Genomic DNA, 22,933 nt, shown 5'->3' with positions numbered 1-22,933 from the left:
CCACATACATTCATGTACCACTTGCAACTATATAAGAAGTGTATCCCACTTTTGAAAATTAAATTTAAGAAAAAATTTAGAAATAATTTTAGTGTTTAGAGAAACTTATTATTTTTTCCCTGAAGTAACTATTCGCACATATTTAAACTGTTGGAGCTTGCATTGATTCCTGAGAAAATTATGTTAAATACATCAATAATAATACAATAATGTGGCAAATAATTCACAAATAGCCATAACATTCCTGCCCATTTTGAGAATGTTACAGCAGAAGGATTCATGCATGATTTAGAAAACAAAAAAATGAGATAAACTCCTAAGAATAAATCATTTGTATAAAGAAGAGCTTACTTTTATAGACCTTACATCACTAAAATGCTAGAAGAACTGCCCTTTAAGGAAAAAAATGGTCACCCTATAAATTTAATGAGCTTGAGATATTTTTTGGAGTTGGTGACATAGACAGCGTCCAAACAGTAAAGTCTCTAACCCTGGGGAACTTGTAATGAGGAAGTAATGGGAAAATTAAATCCCTTTTGGAAACGCCTTAGAACAAAATGGAAAATTAACACTCCATTGCTAAGAGAATGGGAATATTATGAAATAAGCCAGTGTCTGACGTCCATGGACATGAAGTGGGATGCATATTTCCCAGCTAGACAATACGATGTGTTCCTTTGACCCAGGGTCTCCCCTGGGTCAAGGGGAGCAGTCAGAGGAATGCGCGAGTGCCCTCCCAGAAGAGCCGACTATGGTGAGGAACATTAACATGCATTACTTGTCCACACAACATCTTTTCTTTACTTGACTCTCTGTAGTAACAATACATAAAATGCAAAATTATTAGTTGCCATTCAAGAATTTTCTCCTGAAGCACTTCAATGAAACCGAAGCTAATTAAAACCTACAAGATATCAAAATAGGCCCACTTTCAGCAGCCGTTCTCTCTTAGTTTATATTATTTAAGCTGCAATTTCTACTGTCTAGTAAAATTGCATTGGCTCATAAAATTTCATCAGTCTTTTTTTTGGATATTCAAAGAAAGAAGGAAAAACTATATCCAGAGAGTGATGATAGAATATTGGAGAATGTACTTAAGGGGAGACTCACTTTTGTGTGAGACCAAGGGAAGAAAAGATTACAACTAAATGAATTCAATATTTGTAGAAAATTTATGGAGTTAAAAATAGTTAATTGAAATATCATGTGTAATGAGATTTGTTGAACTGATAAGTATGGATTGCAGTGCCTACCGTTTTGCTCCTACATTTATGGAAATACTAATTTGATAAAAGTATACCTATTCTTATTACATAACAATAATCTGAGATAATGGCTGTTGTTTAGCAGAATTTTACGTCCCATAGGCCAACTCCCACAAAAGAATTTAGTGGATATCCAATAATTTCAGTGCATATTCACATTTTCAGCAGGCATCGAGTTAAAATCCGTTTTTTTAAACAGCAAGTCTGCATGGTCCTAATCCATAGCCAAAATGCTTATCAATCCTTATTAATAGAGGTGTTGCTATGCCTCAACTTCAGATGAGTAAGATGATGCTGAATGGCGCAGCAATGAATATTATTATAGTCTGGTCATTTTATTTGTAAATCATAATTGAATGCTTCCAAAAAGGACTTGAAAAAGCCTCAAAACATTTTACTACCGGCTATATTATTACAACTGAATTGTCTGAAATAGGCACAGGAGGATAATAATTTTGTCCTTAATACAGCAAATTTTGGAGACAAATACTAACATGAGGATTATTAATTTTATCTATTGCAACTAGGCATCAATTATATGGACAGCAACTGCCAGAGGAGCTGGTGATTATGGTTCGCTGAACGAAATTGGTGCATAACAAAACTTAATGAATAAGTTAAAAAAAGCAAAACATCCTTTTTCATATTGCCATACATTTTATCCAAGACTTATCTCCATAATTATCAGCAAGGAAATTTTGTATTGCTGCCAACTGCAAAAACTGTAATTGACGGGCTGCTATAAAGCCTGAAGAGAGACCCTGATCCTTAACCTCTAAAAGGATATTGACCAGATAAATATTGTGTAAAACCTATAAGAGTGCACAGCCATGGAGGGTATATATTGGATATTCTTGTACCCTCTGGATGATGTTCAACCCGCTTGAAACCCATATCCATAGACCTTTTCCGTGGACTGGAGGAATTGGACAAACACACTTTACATGGACCCGAGTTGAAAATATTTATCATCGATTCTATCGCGGCATTGCTTCCTTTTGTGTGGAATTAATGAGGTATTATCGGGTTATCCCTCCCATGGACTACAACCTTGACGTGGTGAAAGGGCTTGTGCGTTCCAATGACCACTAGAGCTGTGCTGGCGGGATTAATGATAATTGCTCTTGGTAAGGTCACCCATGGGTCGAAGGTAAGGATCCAGACAAAAGGTAGTCCATGCAGCGTCTGTTCCTCACTGAGGCGGCTGCAAAGGCATGTGACCCCAGTGGGACAGCCATTGAGTGATGGTGTTACATTAAAAACACTATTGAGGAAGACAGCGGGAAACCACCTCGATTATCATTCCCAAGATTGATATGATGGTCACTACAGAGATTTTGAGTCCTGGCAACTACGGGGCTCGGCCACATGTGTTGTGCCCGCCAGGGGGGGAGGCAAGGCTTCCACGGTCATCATCCCACAAAACCCTAGTAAGGGAAGACCGACAGCAACAGGACAGAAGATGCAGAAGAAGAAGACCAATATAGTTAGAATAGGAACTTGGAATGTTAGGATAATGTTGAGGACAGGAAAATTAGAGAATATCAAGTGAGAGATGGAAAGAGGCAGTATAGATATTTTAGGTCTATGGAAGGTGGGATGGAAGGATAGCGGGGATTACTGGAGTGATAATTAAAGAAAAATATGCAGCGTCGGGGGATGAGAGCCTGCAAGGGGTTGCTATTATATTAAATAAAGAGGTAGGAAGAAGCATAGTCAACTTAGAACAGGCAACGGAATGAATATTACCAGTAGAGATAAAAGCAGAACCAACGAACTTGGTCATTGTTCAGTTACACATGCCACCAAGCAACCATTAGGAGGATGAGGTTGATAGGATATACGATCAGTTAAGAGGACATAATCGCATAAGTTCCTCCGAGGAAACATTTGATAGTGATGGGGGATTGGAATGCGACGGTGAGCGAAGGAAGAGATGGTGATGAGGTCGGGGACTACGGCTTAGGCATGAGGAATGACCACGTCGAGAAAGCAAATGAGTTCTGCACGAGACAGGGGTTAGACATCACCAACACTTGGTTTAGACACCACAAAAGACGCAGGTATACATGAAAAATGCCAGGTGACTCAGAAAGGTATCAGTTAGATTATATTCTGGTTAGACACAGGTCTAGGAAGTGTGATAAATTTTCACATATTCCCAGGAGCAGGTGCGGACTCAGACCACAATTTAGTTGTTATGAAGTGAGGTGTTGGTTTCAAAAAGATAAGGCAGGGGCAGAGGGTTAGGAAATGAAATGCAGAAGCATTATATGGATTGACAAGGAAGGAGTACCAACAGGCTATAGAGGAAATCATGGAGGATGGTAAAGAGCTGAGTACTATCGAAGAATAATGTATCAAGAAAGAATCATTGAAAGCGGGAAAAGACATTATTGGAACCGGTAACATAAAATGGACTAGGAAACCATGGATCACGGATGAGATGATTACAAAGACGGATGAGATGAAAAAAAGGAAGAATGTAAACACAGAGTTAGGCAAAATTAAGTGCAAAGAGTTTAACAATAAATTGAGGCGGGTAACAAATAAAGCAAAAGAAGCATGGTGGAAGACGCAGTGTGAGAATATTGAAGGTTTGCAGAGGAAGGGTGATATTGGTGAGCTCTACAGCAAGGATAAATCTTTATCGGGAAGTAGAAAAGGAAGATCTATCCTAACAGTTAGAGATAAGGAGGGTAAGATAATAGTTGACACAGGAAAGATCCCAGTGAGATGGAAGGAATGCATAGAAGAAATGTATAATAAAGAACTTAGACCAACAATGTTAGAATAGAAGAGGAACATGATGCTCAGGAAGATAGCTTATGTCCAGCCATACTCGACGATGAGATATAAAGGGCATTTAGGGAGATGAAACTAAATTAGGCCTTCGGATTGGATAACATTCCTGTGAAACTACTAAAAGCTTAAGGAAAATGTGGGAGGAAGAGGCTATATATGGGCTGATTCATAGTATGTATGAGGAAGGAATCTGGCCGGAAGGCTTCATGAGATCACTGTTAGTTCCTATTCTGAAAAAGGTAAAGGCTACATCATGTGAGGACTACAGGATGATAAGTTTGATATCCCAAGCAGCTAAAGTTGTTCTTAGGATCATAAACAAAAGGATAGAGAGTAGGGTAAATGATTCCTTAGGGGATAATCAGTTTGGGTTTAGGAAGGGGGGAGGTACGCGTGATGCCATTGCAGTAATGAGATTATTAATCGAGAGGAATAGAGAATACAACCAGGAAGTATTTGCCTGTTTCGTAGATTTCGAAAAAGCGTTTTATAGAGTAAATTGGAAAAAACTAATGAGGATATTGAAGAAAATAGGATTAGATTGGAGGGAAAGGAGTCTAATCCGCCACCTGTACATGTCTCAGACTGCTCAGGTGCGAGTGGGGAACGAGGAGTCAGGTTGGGCAGTGTTAGAAAGTGGTGTAAGGCAGGGATGCCCATTATCACCGTTGCTGTTCAACCTGTATGTGGAGGAAATGATTCAGGAGGCATGGGAATAACTGGGGGTAGGAATAAAAGTTGGCGGGGAATTTCTAAAATGAGTTAGGTTCTCTGATGACCAAGCTTTAGTTTGTCAGTCAGCCAAGGGATTTCAAGCATTGCTGGGTGAATTGGAAATTCAGTGCGACAGATATGGGATGAAAATCAATAGTAATGAAACAAAGGTTATGCGATTTTCCAGAAAGATAAAGGCTAAGCTAAACATAGAAACAGGAGGGCATAAACTAGAGCAGATAGAACAGTTTACGTATCACGGAAGTGTTTTTGGAATAACACGGTCAAAGTAGTGGGGACATAAGGAGAAGAATTGCACTAGGCAAAGAGGCTTCCACTTGGAGGAGAGAGTTGATGGCAGGGACGTTGAGTAAGGATATTAAGAAAAGACTCGTAAAAACCTTTTGATAAGGAGTGTAGTTATGTACGGCAGGGAAACGTGGCCCCGGAAGCAGGAGGACAAACGTGTTATGTATCTCGGAAATGTTTTGAACCAACACGGTCAAAGTAATGGGGGCATAAGGCGTAGCATTGCACCAGACAAAGAGGCTTTTTCAAGCATTGCTGGGTGAATTGGAAATTCAGTGCGACAGATATGGGATGAAAATCAATAGTAATGAAACAAAGGTTATGCGATTTTCCAGAAAGATAAAGGCTAAGCTAAACATAGAAACAGGAGGGCATAAACTAGAGCAGATAGAACAGTTTACGTATCACGGAAGTGTTTTTGGAATAACACGGTCAAAGTAGTGGGGACATAAGGAGAAGAATTGCACTAGGCAAAGAGGCTTCCACTTGGAGGAGAGAGTTGATGGCAGGAACGTTGAGTAAGGATATTAAGAAAAGACTCGTAAAAACACTTTGATAAGGAGTGTAGTTATGTACGGCAGGGAAACGTGGCCCCGGAAGCAGGAGGACAAACGTGTTATGTATCTCGGAAATGTTTTGAACCAACACGGTCAAAGTAATGGGGGCATAAGGCGTAGCATTGCACCAGACAAAGAGGCTTTTACAAAGAGGAGGGAGTTGATGTCAGGAACGTTGAGTAAGGATATTAAGAAAAGATTAGTAAAAACCTTGATTTGGAGTGTAGGTATGTATGGCGCGGAAGCGTGGTCATTGAAGCAGGAGGATAGACGTAGATTGGAGGCTTTTGAAATGTGGGTGTGGAGAAGAATGGAGAAGGTGAAATGGACAGAGAAGAAAACAAATGAGGAAGTACTTGGTATGGTGGGCGAAGAGAGTGATTTGTTGGGAGACATCGTACGGAGGCAGGAAAAGTGGATGAAGGGCGTATTGACCGGCAGTGGGATGTTGAAGACTGTAATAGAGGAGATAATGTTGGGCAAACGAGGAAAGGGAAGGAACAGGAATGGGATGTAGGACGGAATGAAGGGAGGAAGAAAGTACTCAGAGATGAAAAGGGACCTGATGTAGAGTAGGTTGCTAGATTTTGTTTTATTAGGAATTACAAAATATTTATTTTGTAGATGGGTCCATCCAGAAACCTACCTTAACCGGTAGATTACCTTATTATCGCAATATTGGGTTGTAATACAAACGAAGTACAATCTTTTGGTAAACCAAGACTCTACCGGATATGTCGCATTTGTAGGAAGTAAAATACCCTTTAATTAAGGAATAACATCAAGTGAGGTTGATAAGTAAGCCCCGTAATAAACCCTCTCCACCAATTATTAGGATGGTTACTTTCAAGCTCAAAATGCTCTCATTCACTTCAAAATCGTACTCCTAAAAATTACAAATATAAAATAATATATTGTTTCAAAAGATATCTTAATTTTCTCCGAAACTATTAAGTAAAGTTCAACGGTTACGTCTCAGCACAAATTCTGCCATATTCAAACTCTCGAGTGATGCGACCGACTGCATAGATCGACTTTGAGCGATTGGCATCGCAGATATCGCCCACACTATCTGAAGTCCAAAATGGGGTCGACTAAATTAAGCGCAAAAGTTTTTGTCCTTCTGTGTTAGTAGGGTCACGGTCTTGTAATGAATATCGAATGCGTTATGGATTACTCAAATTCCTGAAGTTCATGGATTGAAGAGTAAGTGTTAAATAAGTGGTTTTAACGCTGGTAATCGTTTCATTTTGAAGTTAGGATAGTTTTTATTTTGTAACTTGCTGGAGATGTATTAATAGACTGTGCGAATAATATTCATTGTGGAATTTGTCGGTCAAGCATGTTTTCCATTCGAAATTAATGTCTCATAATATCGCAATCTAACATCTTAACCGTTTCTTGTTGTCATAACACTTTTCTGTTGCTATTCACAGTTTGAATTTAAATAATGATTCATGCTTTTCACTGAGGAAGTTGACATCTCAATGACATCATTGTCTCTTTAGCAATTCTATGTATGCATATTTAAACGTCCCTCAAGATTTGCACTCCTTATTTTTCGGAATTTCAATGGTGTTGACTTATGTGTAACCTTAGACATTGAAAAATTAGTCATGTTTTTCATTGTTTAAGATGTTTATGGTTCCAGTTGACCAATATATGCTCTTGTATAATAATTCTTACCCATAAGATAACATTCCTGTTCCTACGCCCATTGGTGTTGTAATATTTGTTAGTGGAATTTTTACAGCTGTATAGTAACGATTGAGTAAATGGCAACACGATAATTCCTAGCCATTATTCACTATCACATGTTTGTACTTTGTGTATATTAATGATAACTTTTTGTAGGTAAAATGGCAATGGAAGGCGGGCCGTACCTTGTCCAGGCAATATTTTCTTTCAAAGGAAAAAATAATGATGAGGTTAGTGCTTTATATTAACCGCTGATAATTGGTCCATCAAGTTCATGACTAAATATAAATAAAATTTGAAATCAATTATGGCGTATGTATATGACCTGTCAATGTAGGAACTCTAAAATTATTTAAAGAGCCTGTGCTTACCTTTGAGCAAGTTATTTTTAACTAATTGTTAGACACGTGAAAGTTTCATTGAAACGGTGTGTCATTATTAGTCATATACGTGATTGCATTTATGGTTTTAAACTGTGCTGATTACTTCAATCATTTGTCTTTGCTATTACAGTGCCATTCTTGTTTAATGTGGTTAATTATGATGCCTTCACTTTTGAGTAAGTAGGAAATTTTGGAATGTGGAATTAAGTTTGACTTTTATCATGTGTGGATTATACCGGGTGTAAGACAACCATGCCTAATTCAAATAGAATAAATGTGTGAGTTACTCTTGAGAATTAAATAATCGAAATCAAGAGTGGAAGACACATTCATATGCAATAATAGCAAAAGGTAAAACGTAGAGGAAAGAGAAGCATAAGATTGACAACTTGGGAGATAGTCGGATAAAGGGAACCATTGTAAGAAAACAGGCAGAAATGCCTGAAGAGAAGAAATTTCTTAAGGAGGTGGATCCACCTTATTTTGGCATTTCTTCTTTCCCTAATTAGCGAGGTACCATCGTAGTAATGGGGAAAGCACTGTTATGAGGCTGCTTTGTCTATAAACCAGAGATTGCCAATGCGCTACTCACCAATGTCCTGACATCAGTTTTAAAGTATTCCAAACACCTCTAATTTTGAATTCTTCTATCCACCTAATATTTTGGTACCCTGGAAAATCACCTACCCTTGGTGAAGCCAAACACCCCTTAAGTGGGCTTTGTACCCTTAGCAGGCGTTCTTTTGGCAAATAATAGCTTTGATGGAAACTTGCTCAAATATGGAGAAAAGCTGTGTTGAAGGATTCCACATATATAAAATTTCAATCATAAAATGTATTGAAGTAATCACCATTATGTGCCAATATAGGTTTAAAAAAATTGTGTGCCTCATTTATTAACTATTCAAGTTGTTGATTATTTAAAATCCTGAAGCATGTTATTTGAATGTTTTCAAAAATTATTAATTTGTATGGCAATAATTTTAATAGTTCTGCTATCCTTAAATGAATAATTAGGTAATTTGCTGCCTTCATAAATTTGCGATTAAACTCTGAAAAAGGGTTACTTTTATAATCAACTATATGCTATGTTCAAACACATAAATAAGAATATGCGAGAGCCAAAGTATTTATATCCCTAGTAAAGTTAACATTAAATGTTCTAATATGCATTGAAGACACTCAGATTGTGTTAGAAATGACGGGGCCCAAAAAACTACCTAAATTCTCAGTGGAGTATCCTCGGGAAGTTATTTGAAATAAGGGGATGCGTTTGATGGGACATGTTGAAGTTGACCTAATGTGACGTGGTGCTTCTTCTCATGTGTCTCTCAATTATCCTTCCAGCTGTGTTTTCGGAAAGGAGATGTCATCACCATCACGCAGATGGAAGAGGGGGGCTGGTGGGAGGGAACACTTGAAGGGAAAACTGGCTGGTTCCCGGCAAATTATGTTCAGGAATATAAGCAACAAGTTCCTCTGCCTCAAGGTACCAGCGATGGCATTATTTGTTCACATTATTTTTGGTTTGCAAAAGTAATTTTATTAATATTGAAGTATAGCTGGGTAAAGGAAAGTGATATTTTGACAGTAAAAAATATTATTGAAATATCGAGCAAATATTGTCAACTGTTGTGGAGGCAATATGAAATGCACCTGGTTTCTAAAAATATTCATAGGATGTAAATGAAGGCTCACCCTTGGATTTTCTGCAGACTTTGAACTTTGTGTATTTAATGAAAAAACTTGTTGTATGAAAAGCAGACCATCATAATAATATTTAAATAATTCTAGGTCCCCTATGGAGAATACAGGATGGGCAGTTCATAACGTATTTTGCCCATATCTTCTTAAAGGGTTGAATTGTCTATTCAAGGATATATTTCCTTCAGAAACTTTTTATTCCAATGAAGAAATTCATAAATATTGTTTAAAAACAATACAATAAATTATTTTAACATTTTTAATACTTGGGGAGATTATTTTGCTAGAGAGATGATGCATATTTTATGGAATTTGTTAATGGTATAATGAGGAACATCTCTCCTGAAGAGGAACCTTACACATCAGCCTGCTTTCACTGTCTTATTCTTGTATTGTCTAGATTGCATTCTTGCTTGACCTGTGACTATTATGTGCCCACCGTGACCTCATCCCTCTGGCATTTTAGGTGTCACTTAAAGTTTCTCTTACCGAACTTGAACGACTGCTAGGTGAAATTCTGGAGAAGCCGGCGAAAGGAAGTCCTTTTGTCCCACTTAAAAATAATGTCTTGTTCATGGAAACATAAAGTGGACACATTATGATAGGCATATATCACTTTTTCTTTAAATACTCCCTAATAGCATACATGTTCTATTAGATTGCAGAATAACTAATGGTGGCTTTATGTACACTTTATATTTTACGGAAACGGAGTAGCGTTGATCTTGTTGAAGTGGAAAAACATCCATATTGTAATCCTATAACATTCATATTAAAGTCATGTCTTGGATGACTAGTAATCTTTTTTTCGAATGCACTCAAATGTTCTGCAAAATGTTCATTTATGTGCCCACTTAACTCTGCTGAAACACTTCTTAAAATACACAAAGCTAACAAATACATCCTGATTGATTCTACATTTTACTCTACTGGTGACCTCATTATTTTAATGGCATGCCCTAATGTTGTCCATATCCTCTTCCTAAATGTAAACTGATCTTCTCCTAGGTAATCGTTTTCTCTCTCTTGCATCCTTTTGCTGATGAACCTTTGATGAGTTAAAATCAAACTTCTTGTCCATTCCCTTCTTTATTGCTACTAATTTGATCCTAAATTCAACAACTTCCATGACACATTCTTTCATTGTTTCAATGAATGTTTACCTTTAATGTCATTAAACGCTCCAGTTCTCTATAAAATAAAATACAAATGGGTACCTGAAGAAATTAAGGCTTTTTCTGCTATTCTAAAATAGGTTTTCCATAATCTGAAATCAAATGATTCTCTGCCAATGAGGGCATACCATTGGTCCATTAAGAAGGAACACAATAATTTGGTGACAAAGACCAAAAGAAACTACTACATACACATCTTAAAATCCTCTAACAATCATAGTAAATCTGCCTGGAATCTCATTTAAAAGACTACTCAGTTGTCATAATTTCAGATGTCAAGTATAAATGCTTTTTCTCATAATAATGTTCTTGTTTCCAACCAATAAAATATTGTCAGCCTACTCGATGAAAATTTTCTCAATTAAATCAATTCAATACTGCTTAATAGCGCAAGTCACCAACTAAGTTCTAATACACTATTACTGGGTATGCCCCACCTTGCTCCTACAATCTTCCTTCATCCCCCAAGAAGTTCTCTCGGGTTTCCCACTGGGTCAGGTTGCAGTACACCGACGTTTCGATGGCTGACTCTGCCATCGAAACGTCGGTGTACTGCAACCTGACCCAGTGGGAAACCCGAGAGAACTTCTTGAATACCATATGCCGGGAAAACCTGAGATCCTTCATCCTGCTGATGACAAAGAAATTAGCGGTGTTATTAAAAATTAAATAAGAAATACTCAGCTGGATATGATGATCTACCATCCCCTATATTCAAAGGAATGGTAAATCCTTCAGTAATCCATGTCGTTGCACATAAAGTCGATGAATCTCTATCCTCAGGCATATTGACCAATTGACAAAAAGCGGCCAAAATGAAATATGAATAACTAGACCTATTTCTATCCTGTATGTTTTCTGCAAGTTACTTGAACAAGTAAGAAATAATTTATTGCTGTGCTTCTTAAGTAAATTCAATATCCTCTCTGATTCTCAATTTGGTTTCATGAATAAAAGTAAACTGAAACTGCTATAAATAAATTCATTCATGATATCCTACTTGAACTTCACAAAAAGAAAAATGTAATTGGTGTTTTGTATGACTTAAAAAAGGCTTTTGACTCAGTTGCTCATGCAGTATAACTGAGAGAAATTACATCTCTGGGATAGCCAACCAAAGGGTAAAATCTTTTTTAACAGGAAGATCACAATTGGTTAAATTTTACTCAGCCAAATCAAAATCATTCACTAACTCTAAACCCTTGGTGATCGAGAGAGGTGTTCCTCAAGGATCTATACTGGGTCTCCTACTTATCCTTTTACATACCTGCAACCTCCCTAATTATTTTGTCAATGGGTCAATGCATATGCATGCAGTTGATACAACTCACCTAACCTCCTCCAAAGATTTAAACTCTTTCATAGTCAAGAGAAATATTGACCCTACAAGTAAATGGTGTGAAGACTACTTTGTTTGTATTAACAATGAGAAAACGGCATTTATTCAATTACATTCCCACCAAAGGAAAATGACAGCCTCCCCTTCTTTTGAGGATAAATGGGCCGTGTATTAAGGACTCTACTGTAACAAAGTTTCTAGGGTTACATATTCATGAGTCCCTATCCTGGGAAGCTCATGTTGATCAACTATGCTCTATTGTTGCCACAGGATACTGCTCTCTCAGTCTATTATGTATTTATTCACAGTAAACTGAAATATGGCATTGCTGTGTGTGGGCAATCGTGCCATTCCATGCACCTCTTTAGGTTACAGAAGTTGGCAGTAAGAATCCTGGGAAAATTTCCAAGGGCAAGCAGTTGTAGACCTTACTTCAAAAGATTAAACATTCTTACTCGATCCTGTTTGTATATATTCCATGCTATAATCTTGGTGCAGAAAAACCAAGCCATGTTCACTCTGAAAACCAATGCTGATGTACATAGGTATGGCACAAGAGGTTGTGACGTCTATAGAATAACTGCCCAAAACTCATCCATGTTTGCTAAGAACCCTGGATATGCTGGTGTCATATTCTTGAAAACCTTACCTTGAAAATTTTCTTTGAACATTCCTTTTTACATCTGGTGTATGAGTTCCGTGTTGAAATCACTCCACCAGATGGAGAAAGGAATGAGGATGGACAAGTGGGAAAAGCTGGAAATCAGGAAGAATTTAAAAACGGGTCATTTGGTCTATGATTTATTGTTTTAATACATCTCCCAAATCTTGGAAGTACCCCTTTCCTTCACAGAAAGACCCCCCCCCCACTGTGAACCCACCAGTCACCTAACCTGACGCTTAACACCCCTCTCCCCCCTCCCCATCAACGCCGGTCACAAACCCCACTTTTTCCCCCTCTTTCCCTTCCTCTCTCACCCACCCTTCCTCTCCCTCATGAATTGTATATAAATGGTCTGCGACTTGATTAATTTGTACCTGATGCATAAGTGTTGAAATCAGTTGTACGTAAATAAAGAACAGTGGAAATGTACATTGTGTTCTTCATTTAAGGGAAGATTAAGATTATTATTCCTGCTTTTCCCTCTTACGGGATGACATCAATACTGATCTAACGAGGCTTTCTTCCCTGTTTTCGTAAACTCTTGAGTGCCTTTTGAGGGATGATACAGCCTTTTTAGATTTCAATTCTTTAAATGCTTTTTCTGTCTCTCAGTTGAGTTTTCCTGGTTGTAAGCTATCATAATCCAGGTATGTCCTTTCTATATTCAAACTCTCTGGTCTTTTATCTGTATCACATAGTTTCTCTTTGTTTTATGTGAATACAATTCCATGCACTCATACACAGATTCCTCCCTTTTCATAGAAGTGTCAATATTGTGGCTAGTATACGTATTCATTTTGGTACCATCTGTCTTAACTTTCTTTCTTTTTATCTTTCACCATTTTGTTGCCCTCTTTTCCAACACTGCAGTTAACAACGGTAAGTCATCCCTGACATGTGATGTACTATGACTATGGAAAAACATTTATTTATGTAATAAATGAATGTTTTGATTCATGCTCCAGAGAAGATAAGTTGTTGCAGTTGTCAGTTCAGGTAATGTCTTTGTCATAAATGATAATCAAAGCTGGAAGGCCCCGCCCTAAGCTAAGAACAACTTAGCTACCCATAGCTAAGAACCCTATCTCATTGCTGTCCATTGTTCATGTAGATGTAATGGAATTAGTTATAGGATAGACTCGAAACCAAAAGCTGAAAATCTGTGGGTCGACTGAATCTAGAATCGGTGAGATTACTTTAAATGATATTTCATTTCTTGAAAATAGGTGATGTTCCTCACTTGCCGGGTGCCAAAGGAGGAGCTTCACCCATTTCTCCAGGATCGCCAATGCAAGGGGTGGCAGCTCAGAGGGCTTATCGCCATGTCGTCCTTGCTGACATGGTGGAGTCAGAGAGAGTGCATGTGACTGAACTGAACACCCTCCTCAACTCATACCTCAACCCGCTGCAGAAAAGCCAGCTGTAAGTAGTGTCCTCTTGGTGTTAGTGAGGGTCAGAATAGGCTTTTGAACTTGCAGGAATGTTGATAGAGGCGAGAATGTTTGCTGAGGTAAATGGAAGAAAGGTTTGGTATATTGAGCAGAGTGATGGCAGGCAGACGGCATTTAAATTGAAGAATGACTTATTGTAGCAACAATTTCAGAGTGTGAAAATCATTCGCCTTGACGAGATTCGAACCCGGATCCCTTGATGTTTGACCGAGTGCTTTAACCAGTTAAGCTATCAAGGCATCCTCTTACACTCTGAGATTGCGGAGGCTTTAAATCAGTGTTTCGCAAACTTTTTCGAGCATTGGATCCTTGAACGTATGCTCTATGCCCCCTGATCAATAGCTTTAAAATGATAATCTAAATCATAAAACATAATGACGAAATAAGGAACATTCAAATAGTTAAGTTAAAAATGATGACTAATCAAGTTTATTTACAATCCAATAGATGCATAGTTTTCATGCCACATGTATGCAAAAGAATTATTACACAATGTAAAAGGAACTTAGGCGAGAGTATACTTTTTACACAGAAGTAAATTATCCAAATAAATATTTTTAATAAAGCTTTTTTTGAAGTTCACATGTAGATGGATAGATAGATTTATTTGCCATAGAACAATACATAATTATATGGGCTTCGTTAAGATTCAGTTACATTTATGGGTGCATTAACATGCATATAAATTCATAGAAATAATAATGTACATGAATTATATGAGTATTAAAGATTTTAAAAACAGAATTCCCTACGTTGGCTCTTTCTATTTACTCTAGGACGCTATAAACAACATTATTTATAAAGAAATTTTTCAACATTTTTTGAATTTTATTTTCTTGGGGAGTATATGTTTTAACTCTTCAGGAAGTCGATTAAACACCAGTCTTCCTGAAACTTCTGGCGTTTTTTGTAGTGCTGCTACTCTGCAATAGCCATTATGAAGATTATCCTTACCCCTGGTGTCGTACTTGTGAGCACCCCTATTTCTGACCAGTGAAGGGGTTTTGGTGCAGGCATACAAAATCACATTATACATTTAGATGCAGGGAATGGTCATGATTTTGTGACATTTGAAGTACTCCCTGCAGGATTTTCTTGCATTTAGTTTAAATATAACCCTTAATGCCCGTTTTTGAAGTGTGAGTATTCTATTGATGTTTCCATGTGCTGAGCTCCCCCAGCAGACGATGCCATATCAAGCTATGGACTCAAATATACCATGGTATACTGGGATTAATATTTCTGCATTACAATAGTTGGCAAGATTTTTTCAAAGGAATAGGGCTGAATATAATTTTTTACTACATTTTTCCATTTGAAACCTCCAGCTTAACTTATTGTCTATTTCTAAGCCCAATAAGGTGGTATGTTCTAACTCGGATATCAATTGGTTTCCTATTTCTATGGAAATATTTAACTGAAGGTCTCTATTACGAAATACCAAGTAACTGTTTTTCTTGCTTTTAGTTGTAAATTATTGACATTCAGACATTGAGCGACTGAATTCGCCATAGCATACATATCTATTTCTAATTGAGCTGATTTAGTATGACCTGCTATTAGACTTATGTCATCTGCATAGAGCACCATTTTATTATTCTCTGGAGAGACTATGACTTTTTCAATGTCATTCATATACACCAGGAAAAGTAAAGGACCTAATACAGAACCTTGTGGAACACCATATTTAGTAGTTTTCATTGTTGATTTGTAGGTAGCACCATTTTTCCGACAATTTCTACATACTGTTTCCTATTTTCCAAAAAAGATGTAAGGCAGAGATGAGCTACTCCCCTGATACCATAATGTCCTAGTTTAGTTAAAAGAATGCTAGATTTTACAGAATTGGAGGCTTTTGATAGATCCATATTTCCCCTTGTAACATACTAATCATATGTAATTTTCGTTGTTAGTAGTTATCTTTGACCTAACCTGACCGTTGCCACCAGGAAATTTGCCTAATTGCAACGTAATTGTGTAAAATAAAAATAATGCTTTTTATCACTTAGAGCTTGGGTAATTTTAGTTGCATAATTACTGCATGCAGTTCTACAATTTTATTTTTTGTGAAACCATGCTGCAACTGAGAAAGAATTTTATTGTTTATGAAGAATTTTAATTGTCTTTCTTCCATCAATTTTTCAAGTATTTTTGAAATACATGAAATAATAAATCATAAATACATGAAATGTCATTTTTTTACTTAAATTAAGCAATTATATAGCATGAACATTTTCAATTTATAAAAATAGAATAACCAATCATGTTTTGTTAAAATTAGTTCAACATTTAAGTGACTTCTGATTATAGTTTCTCATGGTCTAGAAGTCATTTAAGGAGATTCTATTGCCTAATTCAATGACATATTTCCATCAAATAAAATTTGAATGAGATTAATGACCTGAGGCCATTTTCCTAGGTCCGGTTTAATGTCACTTTGCAGGAATCTTAAATCACGGCATTTACAAACCTGAAGTATGTTTCTCTCCTTGAAAATAAGCTGAATGACTGCACTAAAACCAAGTTACACCGAATATGAAATTGGAAATGGAAGGAGTTTAACCAACTTCCATGATGCAGGAAAACTGTCGGAAACCTCCTTCTGTAACCAAAACTCTTAATAATTTATCTTAAACTCTGGTTTCAATTCGATGTCATTTTGTAGTGCAATTAATTCTTACGCTAATACTCCAACTTCCTCAATATCTATTATTATTATTATTAGGTAATATACCGGCTAAGGTAGGCTTTTATATAGACATAATAACTAATTAAATAATTTGTGACCCCTAGCAAAACACAACATCCTACTCTACATCAGGTCCCTCTTCAGCTCTGAGTACTTCCTTCCTCCCTTCATCCGGCCCAAAATCCCTATCCTGTTCCTTCCCTTTCCTCGTTTGCCTAACAATCTCCCCTCAATTACAGTCTTCAACATCCCGCTGCCGGTCAATACCCCCTTCATTCTCTTTTCCTGGCTCCATAGGATTTCTCCCAGCAAACCCCTCTTTTCACCCACCATACCAAGTACTTCCTCGTTTGTTTTCTTCTCTGTCCATTTCACCTTCTCCATCCTTCTCCACACCCACATTTCAAAAGCCTCCAGTCTACGTCTATCCTCTAACTTCGATGACCACGTTTCCGCGCGGTACATAGCTACGCTCCATATCAAAGTATTTACGAGTCTTTTCTTAACATCCTTACTCAAAGTCCCTCTCATCAACTCCCTCCTCCTTGTGAAAGCCTCTTTGCCCAGCACAATTCTTCTCCTTACGTCCCTACCACTTTGACTGCGTTGGTCCAAAACACTTCCGAGATGCGTAAACTGTTCTACCTGCTCTAGTTCCCTCCCTCCCTCATTTTAATGGATAGCTTAGCCTTTTTTTTTTCTAGAAAATCGCGTAACCTTTGTTTTATTAATATTGATTCTCATCCGATACCTTTCGCACTGAATTTCCAATTCACTCAGCAATGCTTGCAACCCCTTGGCTGACTGACAAACTAAAGCTCCCCACCCGCACCTGAGCAGTCTGAGACATGTACAGGTTACGGATTAGCATTCTTTCCCTCCAACCTATTCCTAATTTCTGCAATATACTCATTAGTTTTTCCCAATTCACTCTATCAAACGCTTTTTCGAAATCTACGAATCAGGCAAATACCTCCTGGTTGTGTTTTAAATTCCTCTTGATTAATAATCTCATTACTGCAATGGCATCACGCGTACCTCTCCCCTTCCTAAACCCAAACTGATCATCCCCTAAGTAATCATTTGCCCTACTCTCTATCCTTTTGTTTACGATCCTAAGAACAACTTTAGCTGTGTGGGATATCAAACATATTGTCCTAAAGTCCTCACATGATGTAGCCTTTACCTTTTTCAGAATGGGAACTAAAACTGATCTCAAGTCTTTCGGCCAGATTCCTTCCTCATACATACTACGAATCAGCCCATGTATAGCCTCTTCCTCCCACATTTGCCTTTTCTATGTCTATCTTTGTTGGCCTAAGTTTTCTACCGTACAGTTCTTCTATTTATTCCTTCCATCTCTCTTGGATCTTTCTTGTGCCCACTATTATCTTGCCCAACTTATCTCTAACTGTTAACACAGATCTTCTGTTCTTACTTCCCGATAGTTATTTAACTTTGTTGTATAGCGCACCAATTTCGGCCTTCCTCTGCAGACATTCCATATTTTGAAACTGCATCTTCCACCTTGATTATTTTGCTTTCTTTGTTGCCCATCTCAATTTAGTATTTAACTCTTTTAAATTCATTTTGCCTAACTCTGTGTTTACATTCTTCAATTTTCTGCTCTCATCCATCTTTGTAATCATCTCATCCATGATCCATGGTTTACTTGTCCTTTTTCACATTTACGGTTCCTATAGTTTCTTTTGCAGCTTTCGATATCCCTTTCTTGATGCATCCCCATTTTTCTTCGATAGAACTCAGCGCTTTACCATCATCCATAATTTTCTCTACAGCCTGCTGGTACTCCTTCCTTGTCAATCCATATAATGCTTCTGCATTTCATTTCCTAACCCTCTGCCCCTGCCTTATCTTTTTGAAACCAACACCTCACTTCATAACAACTAAATTGTGGTCTGAGTCCGCACCTGCTCCTGGGAATATGTGAAAATTTATCACACTTCCTAAACCTGTGTCTAACCAGAATATAATCTAACTGATACCTTTCTGAGTCACCTGGCATTTTCCATGTATACCTGCGCCTTTTGTGGTGTCTAAACCAAGTGTTGGTGATGTGTAACCCCTGTCTCCTGCAGAACTCAATTGCTTTCTCGACGTGGTCATTCCTCATGCCTAAGCCGTAGTCCCCGACCTCATCACCATCTCTTCCTTCGCTCACCGTCGCATCCCAATCCCCCATCACTATCAAATGTTTCCTCGGAGGAACTTATGCGATTATGTCCTCTTAACTGATCATATATCCTATAAACCTCATCCTCCAAATGGTTGCTTGGTGGCATGTGTAACTGAACAATGACCAAGTTCGTAGGTTCTGCTTTTATCTCTACTAGTAATAATCTATCCGTTACCTGCTCTATGTTGACTACGCTTCTTCCTACCTCTTTATTCAATATGATGACAACCCCTTGTTTCTCTCGTCCCCGCCACTATATAATTCTATAATTGTCACTCCAGTAATCCCTGCAATCCTTTCATCTCACCTCGCATAGACCTAAAATATCTATATTTCCCCTTTCCATCTCTCGCTTAATATTCTCCATTTTCCCTGTCCTCATCATTGTCCTTACATTCCTCAATATCTTCTAACAGATTTATCCCACAATGTTGAATTTCCATCAATCGCTGCATCATATTTTTAAGCATGGTGGCTAAATGGTCTTGAAAGACTCAAATCATCATCACCCATACCAGCTTGTTATTCTAGCTTAAGCAGGGAATGAAGTGATTAAGCTCGCGGCGACCTGTGTTGTGCTGAAATAAAACATCTTGGAAATAGACACAGTCACCACAGATTTTGCCTTTGTAAGGTTAGTATAATTTCCCTGCAATTGTAAATTGAATTTATTGAACTTCTCAAATAGTTCCAACTAAAATTTACATCACTCCTAATCTCTTCAAGGTTATCGCTGAGAAAAGCATCTTTCCCCTTAAAAAACAGCACGACAGTGTCAAAAAGATTATAGAAGTGCCTTCTACAATTACCTTTTGATAGCCAACGAACTTCCATGTGTAGTGGCAAATGGTTGAAATCTTTGTCATTCTCATCACACAACTCTTGAAAGAGTCAATCGAGCAATTGCGTTAGAAATTATTTTTATTTTTTTCCCTATTTATTTTTTTTATCCCTAAAGAACTGCTCTATGATACTAAATATTGACTCCTCTTTAGTGTCAGGTTTTAATTGCCTTGCAAGCAACTCTTCAGGTAGAATTTCATCTTTAAGAAAGCTTCCGTCAGCCGGAACACAGGCAATTCATTGCCTGGCAAAGTTGACTCGTCAAACTGAAATGCTAATTCTGTTGTTCTCAAGATGCTGTACAATATATCTTCTACATTTTCTGCCATTTCATCTATTCGTCATTGAACTGAAGTGTTGCTTAGGGAAATAATGTTTGTTTTAGCATATGGTGTCAAACTCAGGACTTCACTTACTGCTGGTAAGATGAGTTCTTTTTCGTATCAGGGTGCCTTCCCATTGGCCGCCTGTCGTTCCTGGTTTCACCCATTACTCTAAGGATCGGTTTCCACGTGTTGCTCAGGTAAAAGCCCGAGTCACTGTTAAAATTATGTTTTTGGAGGCGGGTCTCGATGGCCTCCTTAGTGAGTCCGTCCCAGTGTCCGTTGGATCAGCATATAATTTTGGTCCCCTTCCACCTTATCTTATGGTCCTTGGTAAAGTAATGGCCCGCCACTGCTGATTTCTCCAGTTGCCCCAGTCTGAGATGCCTCTGATGTTCTTTCAGCCTTTTTTCGATTGTGCGGCTCGTCTCACCTGCGTAGACTTCACCGCACTCACAGGGGATCTGGTACACTCCTGGGGTCTTCAGCCCGATGGGGTCCTTAGCTTTGACCAGCTGTGCTCTTAACTTATTTCGTGGTTTGTGGATTGTCTTGATGTCAAATCTCCTTAATATTTGGGAGATTTTTCCGGAGATTGTGGAGACGTATGGCAGAAGGGCCTTGGTGATGGGTTGGTGAAAATGTTGAAGTATTTCTGTCTTGTCAGGATGTGCCTTCCTGAAATAATCAATTAGTGTGGAAGGTTTCACCACCTCTTTTGAAAACACCCTTTCGCATAGTAAGCACACTGCTTGTTTATAAGGGACTCTATAAATCGGTACTTAAGATAATCCACGTTATACTATCTACATTTCTTCTTTGATGAGGCATTTTGTGCCATTGTGTTTCTACATTAAAGGTGTAAGTATTAAATTTTGTTAAAATAAAATTTAATATATGTTAAATAAATAGAATACACACATGATTCAATCTTTAAGTGGTTGCTCTTCAAAATAAAATTACTAATAACCATATGAAAAACATCAAAACAAAATATTTATGTGCTTGCGGCATAATTTTAAATATGTATAAGCAAGGCTGAATATATGTATTTGTTCTGCATACCTGGTTTAAAACAGGATTTACGAAGGCAATTTGAAAAGTAAGGCCTCCAATTTTTTTCATGAAAAATTAATTTTATTCTCAACTTTGTGTACATTGTACGAAAGGCTGAGCATTTAGCTATTTTTCTACATAGTCGCCTTGGCGATCAATCACTTTTTGCATCTTTGTAAGCAGCTTTTTAATGCCGGCATTGCACCTTTCTCCCACTGCATCGCAAAGCCAACTGACGACTGCTTCTTGCACCTCCAAGTCTGACTTGAACTTCTGTCCTCCAAGGTGTTTTTTGAGAGCAGGAAACAAGTGGTTGTCGCTGGGGACAACGTCCCGGCTGTAAGGAGGGTGATATCCCAGCCGAATTCATTGAGTAGGGTGGTCGTTTGATGTGACATGTGGAAGTGCTTTGTCATGATGAAAATACACTCCTTTGGTGAGGCACTTGCAACTGAGGACCTCTGACACAATATTCTGCACGGAGAAGTAGCCACTTTCTTCATTAAGGTCTTCCTTTGTCTCATGAAGGGTGATTCTCCGGTTATTGCACATCATCTTGTCAATTGGAGCCACTGTTGATTCCAGCATACTCGGCCACCCTGACCGCTGCTCATCGTGGACGTTTTCCCGGCCGTCAAAAAACTCCCTGCACCACTGCCGCATGTTTTTTATGTCGATACACTTCTCACAGTACACTTCCACTAAATGGCAATGAATTTATATCGGAGAGGCAGTAGTTAGTTGGCTTCGCAGCACGGCGGGAGAAAGGTACGCCGCTGGTATTAACCACTTGCCTGACAGGATTTTAATTTTTTTCTGCACAAAAAATGTAATTTTTTATTTTTTCAATCTATTCTAATGTTAATGTAAAGAAAAGGCAAAGTGTTACAAAAAGTTTTTATCACATACTTTTTATAAAAATTGAAAATATTGACTTGAGTATTTTCACAATAATTTCTAAAAGTTTTTCACTGTGTGATATATTTTGAAACAAGGTACTGCACAATGTCCGACGTCACTTGCTTGGCAATAAAACCTTGTTTCTCTTCTAATCTTTTTGCCAACACCATCCCTTTTGGCACAACAAACTGCACACTGCCTACAAGGCTTTTCCTTCTTCTCTGTGGGTGGAATATATTCAGGGAAGTGCCTCTCAGTTAGGCGTCTAGGATTTGGTTCTACTGAAGGCCTTCCACCCTTACATGACGTATCATGTGTGTAGTACCTCTATATTATATCTTCCACTAATGTCATTCTTAAGTCTAGGTTACTCTTTATTCCACCATTCTTCCTATACAAGATGATAGCATTCCACGTGGCCTGGTCCAACAAGTGAAAAAAAATTTTTTTATTATACTTTTCCCCCCTTTTCCTTATAATGGGGTAATTTGTTAGGTGCTGATCTGCCCTATCTACTCCACCCATTGTATTATTATACTCAACCACGACTTTTGGCTTCATTTGCATGATATCCCTGTTTTTAAATTCAACAAATTTTTCATTATGTACTGTAGAGAATACAGTAACAGCCTTTTTGTCTTGCCATTTCATCACCATTACTTTACCTCTCTGGAAGGCAGTGAATTCTCCCAATTTCAACTTCTTTTTCTTTGATATCATCCGGCACTTCCTTCCTTGTAACTCTCAATGTCCCATAAGCATCAGTTCCTTTGGCAACCAATTAATCAGCCAGTTCTGGGGAGGTGTAATAATTGTCTGTAGGAGGCAATAACCTTTACCTAGTAGAGGTTTCATTAGTTC

General features: G+C 37.9%; 1 protein-coding gene across 1 annotated transcript in view; it reads left to right on the top strand.

The window, feature by feature from the left end:
- Positions 1–6,714: 6,714 nt before the first annotated feature.
- The window catches only part of LOC139699002 (rho guanine nucleotide exchange factor 7-like), a 116,968-nt gene continuing 100,749 nt past the window's right edge, over positions 6,715–22,933 (top strand). The window contains exons 1-4 of the mRNA XM_071597997.1: positions 6,715–6,856; positions 7,505–7,578; positions 9,079–9,220; positions 13,840–14,035. Of these exons, the coding sequence (XP_071454098.1) occupies positions 7,510–7,578; positions 9,079–9,220; positions 13,840–14,035 (407 nt within the window). The 5' untranslated portion in view covers positions 6,715–6,856; positions 7,505–7,509. The remainder of the gene's footprint in view (positions 6,857–7,504; positions 7,579–9,078; positions 9,221–13,839; positions 14,036–22,933) is intronic.

This window comes from Hetaerina americana, unplaced genomic scaffold, assembly GCF_022747635.1.
Source record: "Hetaerina americana unplaced genomic scaffold, ioHetAmer1.1.p SCAF_9, whole genome shotgun sequence".
NCBI lineage: Eukaryota > Metazoa > Arthropoda > Insecta > Odonata > Calopterygidae > Hetaerina > Hetaerina americana.
This window is presented reverse-complemented; position numbering and strand designations above follow the sequence as displayed.